The sequence below is a fragment of the Etheostoma spectabile genome, unplaced genomic scaffold, assembly GCF_008692095.1.
Source record: "Etheostoma spectabile isolate EspeVRDwgs_2016 unplaced genomic scaffold, UIUC_Espe_1.0 scaffold00010080, whole genome shotgun sequence".
NCBI lineage: Eukaryota > Metazoa > Chordata > Actinopteri > Perciformes > Percidae > Etheostoma > Etheostoma spectabile.
The window spans coordinates 1-17,996 of NW_022603788.1; the positions used below are offsets into that span (position 1 = coordinate 1).

The 17,996-nt window shown below is 43.8% G+C and overlaps 1 protein-coding gene across 1 annotated transcript; it reads left to right on the forward strand.

The window, feature by feature from the left end:
- Nucleotides 1-5,544: 5,544 nt before the first annotated feature.
- On the forward strand, nt 5,545-17,633 carry LOC116679273 (complement C1q tumor necrosis factor-related protein 3; the record flags this gene model as incomplete). The annotated part of the gene is given in 3 exon segments (XM_032508952.1): nt 5,545-5,655; nt 16,577-16,710; nt 17,394-17,633. A coding segment is annotated over 1 exon segment (157 nt), but the record flags the coding sequence as incomplete, so codon positions are not given.
- Between the last annotated feature and the right edge of the window lie 363 nt (nt 17,634-17,996).

The window sequence follows — 17,996 nt, forward strand, 5'->3', positions numbered from 1 at the left end:
GGTTTTATTTTTACCAAAGGAGGAGGGTGGGCAGGGCCTGGTGCATATTGAAAGCAGGCTGGCAACTTTCAGGGTGCAGTTTGTGCGTAATATCTCATGGGTCCAAGTGATTTGGTCTGGAGGGATGTGACAAGTACCTTGTTAAGACGGTCTGCTGGTCTGGGGTTAGATACCGCTCTGTTTTTAATGGGTTTTGAATGTGTAAAAGTGTGTGGGTTATCTCCTTTTTCTCCAGTCGATTTTAAGGTATGGAACTGTTTTAAGTGGAGCAAGCTTGAGCACTACATGCTCTCTACACTGCTACTGGAGGAGCCCCTCATCCATGGGGCCAGGATGATGTTCAGGACTGCAGGACCCCGGGCCTCACCAGCATGCTGTGCGCCGCTGGAGCCGTCACCCTGAGGAGGATTGTGGAGGGTGGCAGGGCCGGGGCTGACGTATGCTGCTGGCGGTGGCCTCTCTTCTGGGGCAGAGGGTCTCTTCGTCAGACCAGGACTGTTCTGGGGAGGTGGTCGGTGAGACTGACGAGGGGTGACATCAGATGCTCCTGGATTACTGTGCTGGGGTCGACATTCCTGATGAGAGCGATCCTTTTCCGGAGTTGGGATTTGTTCCTAGGCTGGATGGTTTTCTGGGTATTTTTTAGATGTGCAGACTCAGCGTTTTGTGACTTGTATACCGTAACGGGGAAGGTCTCTCTCTCTCTGTCTCTCTCTCTGTCTCGATGGCCAGGTTGTCTCACTGAGTCTGTCCTTGGTCTCTCTCTCGTTCTGTCTCTCTCTCTCTGTCTCTCTCTCTCTGTCTCGATGGCCAGGTTGTCTCGCTGAGTCTGTACCTGATCAACGTAGTTTTTTGTGTGACATCAGTAACTGTGGTCAGGTAGTCTGCCACTCTGTATTCTCTCTCTCTCTCTCTCTCTCTCTCTCTCTCTTCAGGGTCAGATAGATAGATAGATAGATAGAATTATAGATAGATAGATAGATAGATAGATAGATAGATAGATAGATATTTATTGATCCCAAAAATATGGGAAATTACAGTGTCACAGCAGCACACAAAATATACATACATACAATATACATGAAATAATAATAATAATAATAATAATAATAATAACCAAATATAAGAATAAAATATAAGAATATGAGAACAAATATTTAAATATATACAACATGGGAAAAACAAAATGTGCAACTGTTTAAATATGTTAAAATATGTTAAAATGTAAATGAACCAATCGGGCCGTTTGCCCTTATTGCAATGTTGGGGTGTCTCAGAGTCTCATCTAGCACCCAAGGGTGACGTGTTGAAGAGTTTTATTGTCTGTGGTAGGAATGATTTCCTGTAGCGGTCCGTTCGGCAGTTAAACTGTCTGAGCCTCTTTGAGAAGCTGCTCCTCTGTTGGACCAGTGTGGGGTGGAGAGGGTGGAGCTGCTTCTCTGGTGGACCAGTGTGGGGTGGAGAGGGTGGAGCTTCTCCTCTGTTGGACCAGTGGGGGGGTGGAGAGGGTGGAGAGGGTGGTCAGGGTTATCCATGATAGATAACAGTTTGTTCAGTGACCTCCTCTCCACCACAGCTTCAAACGTGTCCAGTTTGCAGCCGATCACAGAGCCAGCCTTCCTGATCAGATTGTTCAGTCTGTTTGTGTCGCTGGCTCCGATGCTGCTGCCCCAGCAGATGACGGAGGAGAACAGAGCGCTGGCCACAACAGACTGGTAGAAGGTCTCCAACATCCTGCTGCACACGTTGAAGGATCTCAGCTTCCTCAGGAAGTAGAGTCTGCTCATCCCCTTCTTGTAAACAGCAGTGCTGTTGATCTTCCAGTTTGGCCTGCTGTCCATGTTGACACCCAGGTATCTGTAATCCTCCACCATGTCCACGTCACTTCCCAGGATGCAAAGGGGCTGCGGAGCCGTTCCCTTCCTCCTGAAGTCGATCACCATCTCTCTGGTCTTATCTACGTTCAGCAGCAGGCAGTTCTTACCAGACCACTCCACAAAGTCCTCCACCAGTGCCCTGTACTCCCCCTCCTGTCCATCCCTTATACACCCAACAACTGCAGAGTCATCAGAAACCTTCTGTAGGTGACATGACTCTGAGTTGTACTGGAAGTCTGAGGTGTATAAGGTGAACAGAAAAGGAGACAGCACAGTCCCCTGCGGGGCCCCCGTCCCACTCACCACCACATCAGACAGAACACGGTCCAGGCGGACAAACTGTGGTCTATCTGTCAGGTAGTCAGTGATCCAGGAGACTATGGACGCACCGGCACCCATCACCCGCAGCTTTTCACCAAGTAGCAGAGGCTGGATGGTGTTGAATGCACTGGAGAAATCAAAGAATGTGATTCTCACAGTGCCGCCACCGCCATCCAGGTGCAAATGAGCTCGCTGCAGAAGATAGATGACAGCGTCGTCCACTCCCAGACAAGGTTGGTAGGCAAACTATAGAGGGTCCAGAGAAGAACTCACCTGCGGCCTCAGGTAGGCCAAGACCAGCCTCTCCAGCACCTTCATCACATGAGATGTGAGAGCCACTGGGCGGTAGTCCTTAAGGCCAGATGAGGTCGACTTCTTGGGGACCGGGACAAGGCAGGACATCTTCCACAACAGCGGCACCCTCTGCAGGCTCAGGCTCAGGTTGAAGAGGTACTGGAGAACACCAGACAGCTGACTGGCGCAGGTCTTCAGGACCCTGGGCTGATGCCATCCGGGCCAGCAGCCTTGCGCTGGTGTAGCCTCTCCTGCTGTCTCTTCACCTGGCCAGGTGTGAATGTAAAGCAGGGGGGGTGCTTGAAGTGTCAGTGGGGGGAGGGGAAATGTGCTGTAGTGGTGGTGGGGGGAGTTGGCTGACTGCAGGAGGGTGAGGGAGTGAGGAGGGAGGTGTCGGAACAAAAGAGGGGGGAAGGAGCACTGCTCTCTCTCTGAGTGGGACTCAGACAGCTAGAGACCAGTTGGTTATAGATGATGATAGAGGACTCAGACAGCATAGAGAGTTGGGTATATAGATGGAATAGAGGACAGACATAGAGACCATTGGTTAATACAGATGATGAATAGAGGACTCAGACAGCATAGAGACCAGTTGGTTAATATAGATGATGAATAGAGGACTCAGACAGCATAGAGACCAGTTGGTTAATATAGATGATGAATAGAGGACTCAGACAGCATAGAGACCAGTTGGTTAATATAGATGATGAATAGAGGACTCAGACAGCATAGAGACCAGTTGGTTAATATAGATGATGAATAGAGGACTCAGACAGCATAGAGACCAGTTGGTTAATATAGATGATGAATAGAGGACTCAGACAGCATTCCTGTCTCACGCCACGCTTCTGACTGAAGAATGTTGTTCTTTTGTTGTTTTTCTTTTGTTGTTAATTTTAATACTGAACTTATTGTTAGTGTACACTGATTTAATGATGTCATATGTTTTACCCCCTACACCAGATTAACAACTTTGTAGAATAGACCGCTGTGCCAAATAGAGTCGAATGTCTTTTTGAAATCTCTGAACCATGCGTAGATGTTGTTGTTGTTGTGGTGAACGTGTTGGTCTATCAGGGTGTGGAGGGGGTAAATATGATCTGAAGTGCGGTGTTTTGGTACAAATCCAATTTGACTTTTACTCCAGACGTTGTGTTTGGTGAGGAAGGTTGTGAGTCTGGAGGTGATGATGATGATGATGAAGAGCTTCCCCAGATTACTGTTCACACAGATGCCTCTGTGATTATTTGGGTCAGATGTATTTTGTGTGTTGGTGTGATGTGACCGTGGTCTCCAGACTTGTGTATCGGTGTGATGAGACCGTGGTTCCAGGGACTGTGTGTGGTGTGATGAGACCGTGGTTCCAGGTTGATGAGACCGTGGTTCCAGGTTCCAGACTTGTGTATCGGTGTGATGAGACCGTGGTTCCAGGTTCCAGACTTGTGTGTTGGTGTGATGAGACCGTGGTTCCAGGTTCCAGACTTGTGTATCGGTGTGATGAGACCGTGGTTCCAGGTTCCAGACTTGTGTATCGGTGTGATGAGACCGTGGTTCCAGGTTCCAGACTTGTGTATTGGTGTGATGAGACCGTGGTTCCAGGTTCCAGACTTGTGTATTGTGTGATGAGACCGTGGTTCCAGGTTCCAGACTTGTGTATCGGTGTGATGAGACCGTGGTTCCAGGTTCCAGACTTGTGTATCGTGTGATGAGACCGTGGTTCCAGGTTCCAGACTTGTGTATCGGTGTGATGAGACCGTGGTTCCAGGTTCCAGACTTGTGTATTGGTGTGATGAGACCGTGGTTCCAGGTTCCAGACTTGTGTATCGGTGTGATAAGACCGTGGTTCAGGTTCCAGACTTGTATCGGTGTGATGAGCCCGTGGTTCCAGGTTCCAGACTTGTGTGTTGGTGTGATGAGACCGTGGTTCCAGGTTCCAGACTTGTGTATTGGTGTGATGAGACCGTGGTTCCAGGTTCCAGACTTGTGTATCGGTGGATAGACCGTGGTTCCGGTTCTGGACTTGTGTATCGGTGTGATGAGACCGTGGTTCCAGGTTCCAGACTTGTGTATCGGTGTGATGAGACCGTGGTTCCAGGTTCCAGACTTGTGTATCGGTGTGATGAGACCGTGGTTCCAGGTTCCAGACTTGTGTATCGGTGTGATGAGACCGTGGTTCCAGGTTCCAGACTTGTGTATCGGTGTGATGAGACCGTGGTTCCAGGTTCCAGACTTGTGTATTGGTGTGATGAGACCGTGGTTCCAGGTTCCAGACTTGTGTATCGGTGTGATGTTAGTAGTTCATTCAGTTTTGTTGTAATTTAGTTTTGATTTCGGTCTGGGTTCCTTCAAATTAGCTCGTAGAGTGTTTAAAAATGGCCGACTCTGTCGTTCTTTCCCTCTCTCTCAACATGAGGACAACATGAAGACAACATGAGGAAGACATGAGGACAACATGAAGACAACATGAGGACAACATGAGGGCAACATGAGGACAACATGAAGACAACATGAGGACAACACAGAGACAACATGAGGACAACATGAGGACAACACAGAGACAACATGAGGACAACATGAGGACAACATGAGGACAACACAGAGACAACATGAGGACAACATGAAGACAACATGAAGACAACATGAGGACAACACAGAGACAACATGAGGACAACATGAGGACAACATGAGGACAACATGAAGACAACATGACGACAACACGAGTCTGAAATAAATATAATAATATAATTTTGTTTGATTGAGTTTTAAGAGGTTTTGTAATGTTCATGTTTTTTTAATGCTGGACCTTTATTACTCCTACACTGACTGCTGTTTTTAGTCCATCTCTGTTAACTTTCAGTTATATTAACATTAACGACAAGTACTTTTCTATACTCCTAAATCTCATTTTTATAATATCTCAAGACAAATCTAGCAAGCTAATGGTACATTAAAATGTAACGCTACACACGGGACCCTGACTGACCAGCTGTTTTGCCTTCAGGTTTAGTGGATTTACCCCCTACCGGCCCTTTAAATGTATTGTAGTTTGATTTACACTTTGACCCAGGAAGTCGGCCATTTTAGGTTTTATTTTTGCTGAATGGACTCACTCATTTCATCTGCTGCAATCCTTCTTCTGTTGATGCCTTGGAAAGCATCGTCTGTAAGTACTAGTTTAGCACAGAGAACAATATCTGGGCATTATGCTTGGGATTAATGTTTTTCTAAGCCTTAGTGTTGTTAATTTTATTATTAACCATGACTCAGCTTCATTGCATGCCATGTAGACTGTATACTTAAATTACTATATAACTGAGTTAGTCGTGTTGAGTCATGCTAGATGTGACATGCTTTAAATATGTTTCAAACATGTTTCAAATACACTTCAAATATGCTTCAAATATGAAGAAACGTACATATCATCATTGAACCTTTATTTTATGATCATTCACTTGAAAAAAAGCCTCTCTATTGTTATTTGGATTGAACATCACAGTTGAATCCTCCCTTCGGATGGGACCAGTCAGATATTAACTATCAACTATTTAAGTGCTAAATTTGTAGTTGTTATCAACGCAAAACTAGACCTTTAACGTCGATAACGACCGAGGAGACCTTTAACGTCGATAACGACCGAGGAGACCTTTAACGTCGATAACGACCGAGGAGACCTTTAGCGTCCATAACAACGCCAGAGGAGACCTTTAGCGTCCATAACAACGCCAGAGGAGACCTTTAGCGTCCATAACGACAGAGGAGACCTTTAGCGTCCATAACAACGCCAGAGGAGACCTTTAGCGTCCATAACAACGCCAGAGGAGACCTTTAGCGTCCATAACAATGCCAGAGGAGACCTTTAACGTCCATAACAACGCCAGAGGAGACCTTTAGCGTCCATAACAACGCCAGAGGAGACCTTTAGCGTCCATAACAACGCCAGAGGAGACCTTTAGCGTCCATAACAACGCCAGAGGAGACCTTTAGCGTCCATAACAACAACAGAGGAGACCTTTAGCGTCCATAACAACACCAGAGGAGACCTTTAGCGTCCATAACGACAGAGGAGACCTTTAGCGTCCATAACAATAAAAGAGGAGACCTTTAGCGTCCATAACAACGCCAGAGGAGACCTTTAGCGTCCATAACAACAACAGAGGAGACCTTTAGCGTCCATAACAACAACAGAGGAGACCTTTAGCGTCCATAACAACAACAGAGGAGACCTTTAGCGTCCATAACAACAACAGAGGAGACCTTTAGCGTCCATAACAACGCCAGAGGAGACCTTTAGCGTCCATAACAACGCCAGAGGAGACCTTTAGCGTCCATAACAATGCCAGAGGAGACCTTTAGCGTCCATAACAAAAACAGAGGAGACCTTTAGCGTCCATAACAACAACAGAGGAGACCTTTAGTGTCCATAACAACGCCAGAGGAGACCTTTAGCGTCCATAACAACGCCAGAGGAGACCTTTAGCATCCATAACAACGCCAGAGGAGACCTTTAGCGTCCATAACAACGCCAGAGGAGACCTTTAGCGTCCATAACAACGCCAGAGGAGACCTTTAGCATCCATAACAACAACAGAGGAGACCTTTAGCGTCCATAACAATGCCAGAGGAGACCTTTAGCATCCATAACAACAACAGAGGAGACCTTTAGTGTCCATGACAACGCCAGAGGAGACCTTTAGCGTCCATAACAACGCCAGAGGAGACCTTTAGTGTCCATAACAACGCCAGAGGAGACCTTTAGTGTCCATGACAACGCCAGAGGAGACCTTTAGCGTCCATAACAACGCCAGAGGAGACCTTTAGCGTCCATAACAACGCCAGAGGAGACCTTTAGTGTCCATAACAACGCCAGAGGAGACCTTTAGTGTCCATGACAACGCCAGAGGAGACCTTTAGCGTCCATAACAACGCCAGAGGAGACCTTTAGCGTCCATAACAACGCCAGAGGAGACCTTTAGCGTCCATAACAACGCCAGAGGAGACCTTTAGCGTCCATAACAACGCCAGAGGAGACCTTTAGCGTCCATAACAACGCCAGAGGAGACCTTTAGTGTCCATGACAACGCCAGAGGAGACCTTTAGCGTCCATAACAACGCCAGAGGAGACCTTTAGCATCAATAACAACGCCAGAGGAGACCTTTAGCGTCCATAACAACGCCAGAGGAGACCTTTAGCGTCCATAACAACGCCAGAGGAGACCTTTAGTGTCCATAACAACGCCAGAGGTACCTGACGAAGCGTCCCTATTTTACGAGATGAGAGTGAGAGACAACACCGCAGAAGGAGAGCACAGATCGTCCTTGATTTCTCTCATGTGCCTTATCGTAACTACCTCTCTATCGACCTTAATACCGAATCTATTTTGGATTCCTACATTAAAAAACATAGTTTACCGTATATTAGCCATTCAGAATACCAAACTTTTTACATATTCAGGTAAAATTGAATAAAATGAAATTATTACCTTCAATATAAATAAATAAAATAAACATAAATCCACCCAAACCTCTATTTTTTGTTTGGTTCTAAAAGCGCCCAGTTGTCTTATGGTCATTACTTTAAATGAAAACCACTATTGATGTATTGTTAGAATATACAAGGATTATAAAGACAACATGAGCCTCTCTCCCCATTGGTTCCCCTGGTAAGATGGCCGCCATGTGGTTGCATACTGGATGGAAAGTCTTAATGAGATGCAGGTTAAATTACCTTTGATGTTTTGTTTTCATTCATTTATAAAGCCAAGCTATACAAAATATACTATACTACAGAATAACTGTATGAAGAGGGTTACAATATTCTACTGGTGTGTGTCTGTGTGTGTGTCTCTGTTTGTGTGTGTGTGTGTCTATCTATTTGTCTGCTTGTCTGTCTGTCTGCGGTCCTCTGTCTTGTCTCTCCATTAGTCTCCAGTAGAGTCTGTCTGTCCTCAGCATGTGTTGAGTTCTGGATTCTGAACCCACTAAGGACCAGCAGCACCCCCATGTGGTTCATAAGAAGAACTGCATGCAAAACAATTGATGGTAACATTTTACCTACAGCCTTGACTTCCACACTTCCTCTCTGGCCATGTGTGTGTGTGTTTGTGTGTCTGTGTGTGTTGTCGAACGGTGTGACAGTTACTGAGGTGTCGTATCGCTCTCGTTTGGTTGAGGGCTAACTCCTTTCATACCTTCCCCTCAGTAACCCCCCCCGCCCCTACTATGCCCGCTTCTGCCGTATAATAACCCCCGTTACTATCAGCGGGGCGGGTGGTTAGGCCTATATTAAAAGGAGTTACTTTGATACTTCCCTGATTGTAGAAATGCTAGATTTTCGATCCACACACAGTGATTCGCTAATTTAACACTTTTTTTTTTTTAAATGAACTAGTAATTATTACTTTTAGTTAGAATTAGTTTTAGTTCTTTTTACTTAGAGACACACACACCCTTGCTAAGTTTAAAGGGCCCCCGCCCGGATCAGTGAAACCGGAGGCGAGGCAAGAGGCCTTTTCAGATTTTTACCCCAGACGTCCCCCACTAACGGGCTCTTGTCCCCCTAACCCTGACCCTGTATATTTTAAGCACTGCCCGAGGGGATCTTTACAACCAATGATTTTTCTTTAGTACTCACGGTTAGGAACCGGTCTTCCCAGGGTCCCCGGAGGTCCCCTCCTTCTCAAGGACGCCCGCTAGCCTTCGTTGGTCGCCGGTCCGAGAGAGGCTAAGTGCTCGGTGGCTCTGACCGGCAGAGCGGATGGGGAATGCACTCCCACTAGAAGATAACAGGAGGTCTGACTGTCAATGTCGATCCCCGCCGGGCTGCAACTCGCCCAGGTGGTTAAAGAGGAGTCTTAACTGCCCTCATGAGAGGGAAACTTCTACCCTCGGAAAGCTGAGGTGTGAGAGAGAGAAATTAAATGACTAAAATCAAGGAATACAAGTCTTTTGGTCCCCTAGCTCACAACAAGCTCAGGTGGTTTTATTATTTAGTGAATAATCAAAAAACAAGTACAAAAACTGAAATATTCCCTTCCCTTTCTGCCCTAAAAGCAAAGAGGATCAAAATCAGAGACTAGATAAAACCCGATAAGTGGGTATGCTTTCGCTGAAGAAAGTGGCCACATCAACTCATATTTATACTAAAAGTCAAGGCTAAAAAACCCCCTCCCTTCTGTAAACAGGGTAATTCCACACTACGTTATCACACAGGGGGCCACAGCAGATGACCAGTTCAGACCAGTTCCACTGTTACAGTAAGTGACCCTTAGCACACTTAAAAGTGTGCCAAAGGTCACACCTAACGAATATAAGTTTTTTTAGTTTTAGCTGTTTCTAATATGTAGTTCATACTTTCATCAAAACAATTCATTAATGGGTTACATGGCACACTTTAAGCAGTATATATATTTCAACTGTGAATTATATTTAAAAAAACACATATATTTTAGGTGAGAGTTATACATCAAGCAAACACATATATTTTAGCTGTGAGTTGTATTTCAAGCAGTACATATATTTTGAGCTTTAGCTTTGTGTTTCTTGGGTTTTCAACTGAACCTCCGTTCAACATAACAGACAGTAGGGAGGACGACTGAAGCCATTCTGTCCCACAGCGATCAGCCCTTTTCTCTCTATGAATACAGTCCATCCATTCACTCTCCATGTTGAGGTTCCCTGTGTGATGAAGAGTAACAGGTCTAAGCTCTCCTTCATCCCCACAGCCAAGTAAACTCTGTCTATGGGAGGAGGTAGGAACCCCTCAATTCACTTGGTAAAGTATGTAGTTTAGTTAGCGATATGATGCAGTTTGTATGGATGGCAATGATGGTGATGATGGTGGTAATCATGATGTCCGTGCTATTCCATTGTCTAACAACACTTCCTACAACGGGAGCCCATCTTCTAGTACTGGTGTTTATCTGATTATTTGTAAAACCTGTGGGTTGAAATAATAATATAATATTCTAAGGAGAAAATATACATACACACCATTAGTTCAGAACTTTCTGGAACTTGGTTGGAATTCAGTGCAGGCTACTTTCAGTGGGAGCAACATGAGATGGAGTATGGCTCAACAGTTTGATACCTGATCCACCAAGGGGTCTTAATAGGAGAGGAGGTGCGCGACAGTGTGGAACAACGATGGACCATGTGAGTTACAATCTTCTGACTCCTAGAAGCAGCCGGGAGAAAGACGCACTAGACGGAAATAAATGATTGCAACCTCTGCAGTTTTTAGTTATTTAGAATAAATGATAAGTTGAACTTTATTCCACACAGTTGAACAGAGAGAACAATACCTTTTTGTTGTTGCTTCAGTTTATCCACTTCAGTCTTCAGTTTATCCACTTCAGTCTTCAGTTTATCCACTTCAGTCTTTGGCGTGTCCACTTCAGTCTTCGGCTTTTCCTCTTCAACCTTCATCTTGTCTATTTCAGCCTTCAGCGTGTCCACCTCGGCCTTCAGCTGGGCTTGTTCTGCAGATTCAGAAACAGTTTCTTTGTTAGATTCATTCTTTACTCCTTCAGTTCATTTAGACGTTGCTGTAGAGCTGCATGGATAAGTTCTCACATATTAAATAAATATACAGTGGTGTGAAGAAGTGTTTGCCCCCTTCCTCATTTCCTGTTCCTTTGCATGTTTGTCACACTTAAGTGTTTCGGAACATCAAACCAATTTAAACAACAGTCAAGGACAACACAAGTAAACACAAAATGCAATTTGTAAATGAAGGTGTTTATTATTAAAGGAGAAAAAAAATCCAAACCATCATGGCCCTGTGTGAAAAAGTGATTGCCCCCTAAACCTAATAACTGGTTGGGCCCCCCTTAGCAGCAACAACTGCAACCAAGCGTTTGCGATAACGTGCAATGAGGCTTTCACAGCGTCCTGGAGGAATTTTGGCCCACTCATCTTTGCAGAATTGTCCTAATTCAGTTACATTAGAGGGTTTTGGAGCATGAACGGCCTTTTTAAGGTCATACCACAACATCTCAATAGGATTCAGGTCAGGACTTTGGCTAGGCCACTCCAAAGTCTTCATTTTGTTTTTCTTCAGCCATTCGGTGGTGGACTTGCTGGTGTGTTTAGGATCTTTGTCCTGCTGCAGAACCCAAGTTCGTTTCAGCTTGAGTACACGAACAGATGGTCGGACCTTCTCCTTCAGGATCTCTTGGTAGACAGCAGAATTCATAGTTCCTGTTATCACGGCAAGTCTTCCAGGTCCTGAAGCAGCAAAACAGCCCCAGACCATCACACTACCACCACCATATTTTACTGTTGGTATAATGTTCTTTTTATGAAATGCAGTGTTCCTTCTACGCCAGATATACTTGGACACACACCTTCCAAAGAGTTCCACTTTTGTCTCATCGGTCCACAGAATGTTGTCCCAAAAGTCTTGGGGATCATCAAGATGTGTGTGGAGAAATTGAGACGAGCTTTGATGTTCTTTTTGCTCAGCAGTGGTTTTCTCCTTGGAACTCTGCCATGCAGGCCATTTTGCCCAGTCTTCTCCTGATGGTGGAGGCATGAACGCTGACCTTAACTGAGGCAAGTGAGGCCTGCAGTTCTTTGGACGTTGTTGTGGGGTCTCTTGTGACCTCTTGGATGAGTCGTCGCTGCGCTCTTGGGGTAATTTTGGGCGGCCGGCCACTCCTGGGAAGGTTCACCACTGTTCCATGTCTTCGCCATTTGTGGATAATGGCTCTCACTGTGGTTGGCTGGATTCCCAAAGCTTTGGAAATGGCTTTATAACCCTTTCCAGACTGATAGATCTCAATTACTTTCTTTCTCAATTGTTCCTGAATTTCTTTGGGTCTCGGCATGATGTGTAGCTTTGAAGGATCTTCTGGTGGACCTTACTGTGTCAAGCAGCTCCTATTTAAGTGATGCCTTGATTGTGAACAGGTGTGGCAATAATCAGGCCTGGGGGGGGCTAGAGAAAGTGAACTCAGGTGTGGACAACCACAGTTATAGTATGTTTTAACAAGGGGGGCAATCACTTTTTCACACAGGGCCATGATGGTTTGGATTTTTTTTCACCTTTAATAATAAACACCTTCATTTACAAATTGCATTTTGTGTTTACTTGTGTTGTCCTTGACTATTGTTTAAATTGGTTTGATGTTCCGAAACACTTAAGTGTGACAAACATGCAAAGGAACAGGAAATGAGGAAGGGGGCAAACACTTTTTCACACCACTGTAAAACTATTTTGATGATCGAATTATTTGAGTCAATTTTATACGAAAAAATAGGTAACCTTGTGTGATGTCAGCTTATTAAATATTGATATTTTCTAGTTTCTTCTCTCTTCTGGGACAGGAAACTGAATATATTTGAGATGTGGACCAAAAAAGACATTTGAGGACGTCATCTTGGGCTTTTTGGGAAACACTAATCAACAGTTTAGAGACAGAACATCTCATCCATTCATCTAGAAGATATTCTACATATTAATCCACAATGAAAAAAATGATTTCTAAAATTGCTATAACACAATGTAAACAGTTTTGTGGCTACATGGCTACAGGTACAGTAACATTACTCTTCCTGTAGCCATGTCCTTCTGTTGATTTTCCAAGGCGGTCAGCATTCTCAGAGGAGCGTAGAGGTCTGGAGGAGAAAACTTTGATAATCAACACGTTGACTTGGGGAGATGGAGCAGCAACATCTTAAAACTCAGAGATCTTGATTCTTCAGCTTCCTGTTGGTCTGGGCCGTCTGTTAACCTCTGTGTGCTTTATATAGAAGACTACAGCAGACAGGATGTCACATGATGTGCCAAAAACAATTTAATTAATAAGGGTGTAACCACTTCTTCCCCATATCACAGAAGATTTTATAGAGATGATAAACATACTGATGATCTATGATTACATTGAGAAAGGACACCTTTAAATTTGGCCTTATCTTCCCATGTGTTTTTATGTTGACAAAAGGTACAATTAACAAATGAAATAACTACATGCAGCAAAGTGACAAGCCAATCTAGTGTCACTTAGCCCTGGTAGTTCTCGTGGTGAGCCACTGAACATTTCTTTTTGAATATCCATCCAAATCACATGTGAACATATGAGCCTGACATGAATGTGTACCCCAAAGTGAAAAGACCAAAAAAATATACAAGACCAAAAAATATACAAGGAATCACAAGGAAGTAATATATAACAAAATAACAAAACCATAACCCTAGCCTTGGCCCACAGGACTCTCTTTGTATTTCAGTCCATACATTTCCAGACATGAAATCATTTCTCTGTCAAACTGGCGTCATCTGAGTGCTCTGCTTTCCGGTACTTAGGGAAGCAACATCACGATAAAATCTTATGACCAGAGACAGCCGCTATATTTTAGAATGTCTTTCGTCTCTTCCGTTAAAATAGAAACTTGCTCACTTTCTTTCACCTCTTTCATAATTTCCTCTCTCACCATTTCTGCTAAACACTCCAAAATCTAATTTTGAGTGATTTTGCTTGTGTATTTTGCATTTCTGGGACCTTGTGACGGATTTTTTAGCTAAAGTGTTAATGTACTTTTCATTTTTAACTACTTGGGTAGAACTTTACATTCCACCATGGTGATAACATGGTAACAGTGTGATAATAAAGAGGTATTACATATAGTTAGTACATTGTATTTACCAGATGAATAACTGGGTTAGAAATCACAGTAATAAGATGTAATACTAAGGTACATTTTAAGATAATTTATGGTAAATGTCTTTTCATGTATTTGTTATAGCCAAAGGTTTTTATTGTTATTATTGTTATCTTTATACTGTCTTTTTCTTTTTCTCTCTATACTGTATTTTGCTAAAAACTGCTGCTGGAAATTTCAATTTCCTTGCGGAAGTCATCCCAAAAGGATTAATAAAGAGAAGTCTAAGTCTAATATGGTGATAAGAAGGTAACAGATGTAATAACATGCAATTACCAAGGTGATAGAAGAAGAAAAATGGAGGGAGCACCTGATATCTGAAGGCAGCATTTTCCCACGGCCTCGAGCAGCCAGCACGTGGAAAGGCTCTGGCTCATATCTGGCAGTTTGAAGATGATCTGAATCTGTTTTATTATAAAGTGAATGAAATGGAAGATGATCTACTTTGTCTCAGCTACAGCTCTGAGTTGCTCCCTCTGCTGACCCCCCCCCGTTTCACTGAGTCTCACTCCAGGTCCCGCCCACAACATGATCTGGCTGGCAGATGTTAGAGGATTATCAGCCAATCAGTGCCCACCATTAAGTTATAAGTGTTGACTGTATTTCTCTACACCTCAGCAGTGTTATCGGGCTTCTTCAGTCCTGGATTACATCAGGAGGTGGACTCATAAATAAATAATAATATACAACGTAGAAATGAGACAATATAAATCTGGGAATTAAACACACTGCAAACAAAACAAGCCATGCAAATTAAGAATGAGAAAGGGAAAACACAATCATTCATAGCAGGCTCTCTCCCATGTTCAAAGCCTTTTCTTAGTTTCTCCCATGATTTTGATATAATGTATAAGATTGGATGTAATATGATGATAGAGAGGGACTAGGATAGATGGTTATATAGATGATGATAGAGGACCCAGACAGCATGAGACCAGTACTCAGACAGCATAGAGACCAGTTGGTTAATATAGATGATGAACTCAGAGAGACTCAGACAGCATAGAGACCAGTTGGTTAATATAGATGATGAATAGAGGACTCAGACAGCATAGAGACCAGTTGATGTTAGATTGGTTATAGATGATGATAGAGGACTCAGACAGCATAGAGACCAGTTGGTTAATATAGATGATGAATAGAGGACTCAGACAGCATAGAGACCAGTTGGTAATATAGATGATGATAGAGGACTCAGACAGCATGGAGACCAGTTGGTTATACAGATGTTGAATAGAGGAGGACTCAGACAGCATAGAGACCAGTTGGTTAATATAGATGATGATGCGTAGATGTTGTTGTTGTTGTGGTGAACGTGTTTGTCTATCAGGGTGTGGAGGGGGTAAATATGATCTGAAGTGCGGTGTTTTGGTACAAATCCAATTTGACTTTAACTCCAGACGTTGTGTTTGGTGAGGAAGGTTGTGAGTCTGGAGGTGATGATGATGATGATGAAGAGCTTCCCCAGATTACTGTTCACACAGACGCCCCGGTAATTATTTGGGTCGGATGGATCTCCAGACTTGTGTGTTGGTGTGATGAGACCTTGGTTCCAGGTTCCAGACTTGTGTGTTGGTGTGATGAGACCTTGGTTCCAAGTTCCAGACTTGTGTATCGGTGTGATGAGACCGTGGTTCCAGGTTCAAGACTTGTGTATCGGTGCGATGAGACCGTGGTTTCAGGTTCCAGACTTGTGTATCGGTGTGATGAGACCATGGTTCCAGGTTCCAGACTTGTGTATCAGTGTGATGAGACCGTGGTTCCAGGTTCCAGACTTGTGTGTTGGTGTGATGAGACCCTGGTTCCAGGTTCCAGACTTGTGTATCAGTGTGATGAGACCGTGGTTCCAGGTTCCAGACTTGTGTATCGGTGTGATGAGACCGTGGTTCCAGGTTCCAGACTTGTGTGTTGGTGTGATGAGACCCTGGTTCCAGGTTCCAGACTTGTGTATCGGTGTGATGAGACCGTGGTTCCAGGTTCCAGACTTGTGTATTGGTGTGATGAGACCGTGGTTCCAGGTTCCAGACTTGTGTGTTGGTGTGATGAGACCGTGGTTCCAGGTTCCAGACTTGTGTATTGGTGTGATGAGACCGTGGTTCCAGGTTCCAGACTTGTGTATCGGTGTGATGAGACAGTGGTTCTAGGTTCCAGACTTGTGTATTGAGGGTTTGTGTATTTAAGCATCTGGTCCATGATGCCATCGAGCCCACTGGCCTTTCTGGGTTTTAGGGACCCGAGTTTGTCTCTTAGTTCCTGTTCCTTAATGGGGGGTCGAGAGGGTTCTGGTTGGATTTTACAGCTGATTCTAGTTCATTCAGTTTTGTTATAATTTGGTTTTTGTTTGGGTCTGGGTTGCTTGGTAATAGCTCGTAGAGTGTTTCAAAGTGGCCGACTCTATCTGTCTCTCTCTCTCTCTGTCTCAGCCTCACAGGTTGCGTTCTCAGCCTCTCTGGTTGGGGGAGGTAACCCAAAAAATATCGGACCATTTCTTATGTCAACGACCTTGGTCTTCAGACACGTCCCCACCAACATCGGAAAGATCTACAACCCTCCACAGGTACCTCTGATATTCTAATATTATATTAATATCAACCCTGGTATGAGGGGATGAGATGTTGTTAAAACGTTGATCAGAGTTTCCCAAAAAGCTTAAGATGATGTCCTTGCCAAATCCGAGTAACGGTAGCCTACTGTATGTTCCTGCTCAATGGACGTGTGTTTTTTTGTGTCTGTGTGTATGTGTATATGTGTATATGTATGTGTGTGTGTCTATGTGTGTGTGTGTGTGGAACAGACGTGCAACATTGCCCCAGGTGGGTTATCATATGTTCTTTCATGATAAATTATGATTCCCCCAAATACAAATAGTTGTGGTTGTTATTAATTTGATAACACTCCATGTCAGGTTGTTGGTTAAGTTTTACTGAATCTGTAAATATGAGGTAGTCTCGTTTCTGATGATTATTCCAGAGGGGAAACATTGATATTATAGTTATGTGTTTTATTAAAACAGCGTAGCATGAAATCATAAGTCCTGAGTATATTCTGAGGAAAACAACGGTCCCTCTCTGTTATTCATGAGTTTTATAGACAGAAAGGATGAACCTTTACTCAGTCTCTTACACTAACTGACCCACTGTTTACCTTAAGACCAAAATCCATTGACTGACTTTACCCCATAAGGTCATCAGCCCCACTGACCAAACTGCCCCCCCCCCCTCATTTACTGGAATCCAATAGCCTGACTGTATAAAAGGACCTCCACCATAACCAGATGATCTGAAGCTGCATCCCGACGGGAAACAACGCCATAACCCGACAAGATGAAGACCTCTGGGAGTTTGATGCTGTTGCTGCTGCTCGGCTCCGTCTCCGCAAATAAAACTTCTCAAAACAAACCGACTTCTCCTCAGGACCTCTACGCTGCTCTGAGGGGAATGTACGCCTCGCTGGTCCAGCTGAAGGCCGACATGGCTACAGGTACAGTCCTGATCCCTTTACATCGGGTCAGGTCAGACATATCCAAAAGGAGAGAAATATGTATTTTCTATGTAGTGGATCAAAATAGGTCTGAGACTACTGATCATGTTCATTATAGATTAATATGAAGATTATCTTCTAGATGAATGGATGAGATTGTAGATTAATATTTAAAGAATATCTTCTAGATGAATGGATGAGATTATAGATTAATATGGAGAATATCTTCTAGATGAATGGATGAGATTGTAGATTAATATGGAGAATATCTTCTAGATGAATGGATGAGATTATAGATTAATATGGAGAATATCTTCTAGATGAATGGATGAGATTGTAGATTAATATGTATCTCTCTCTCTG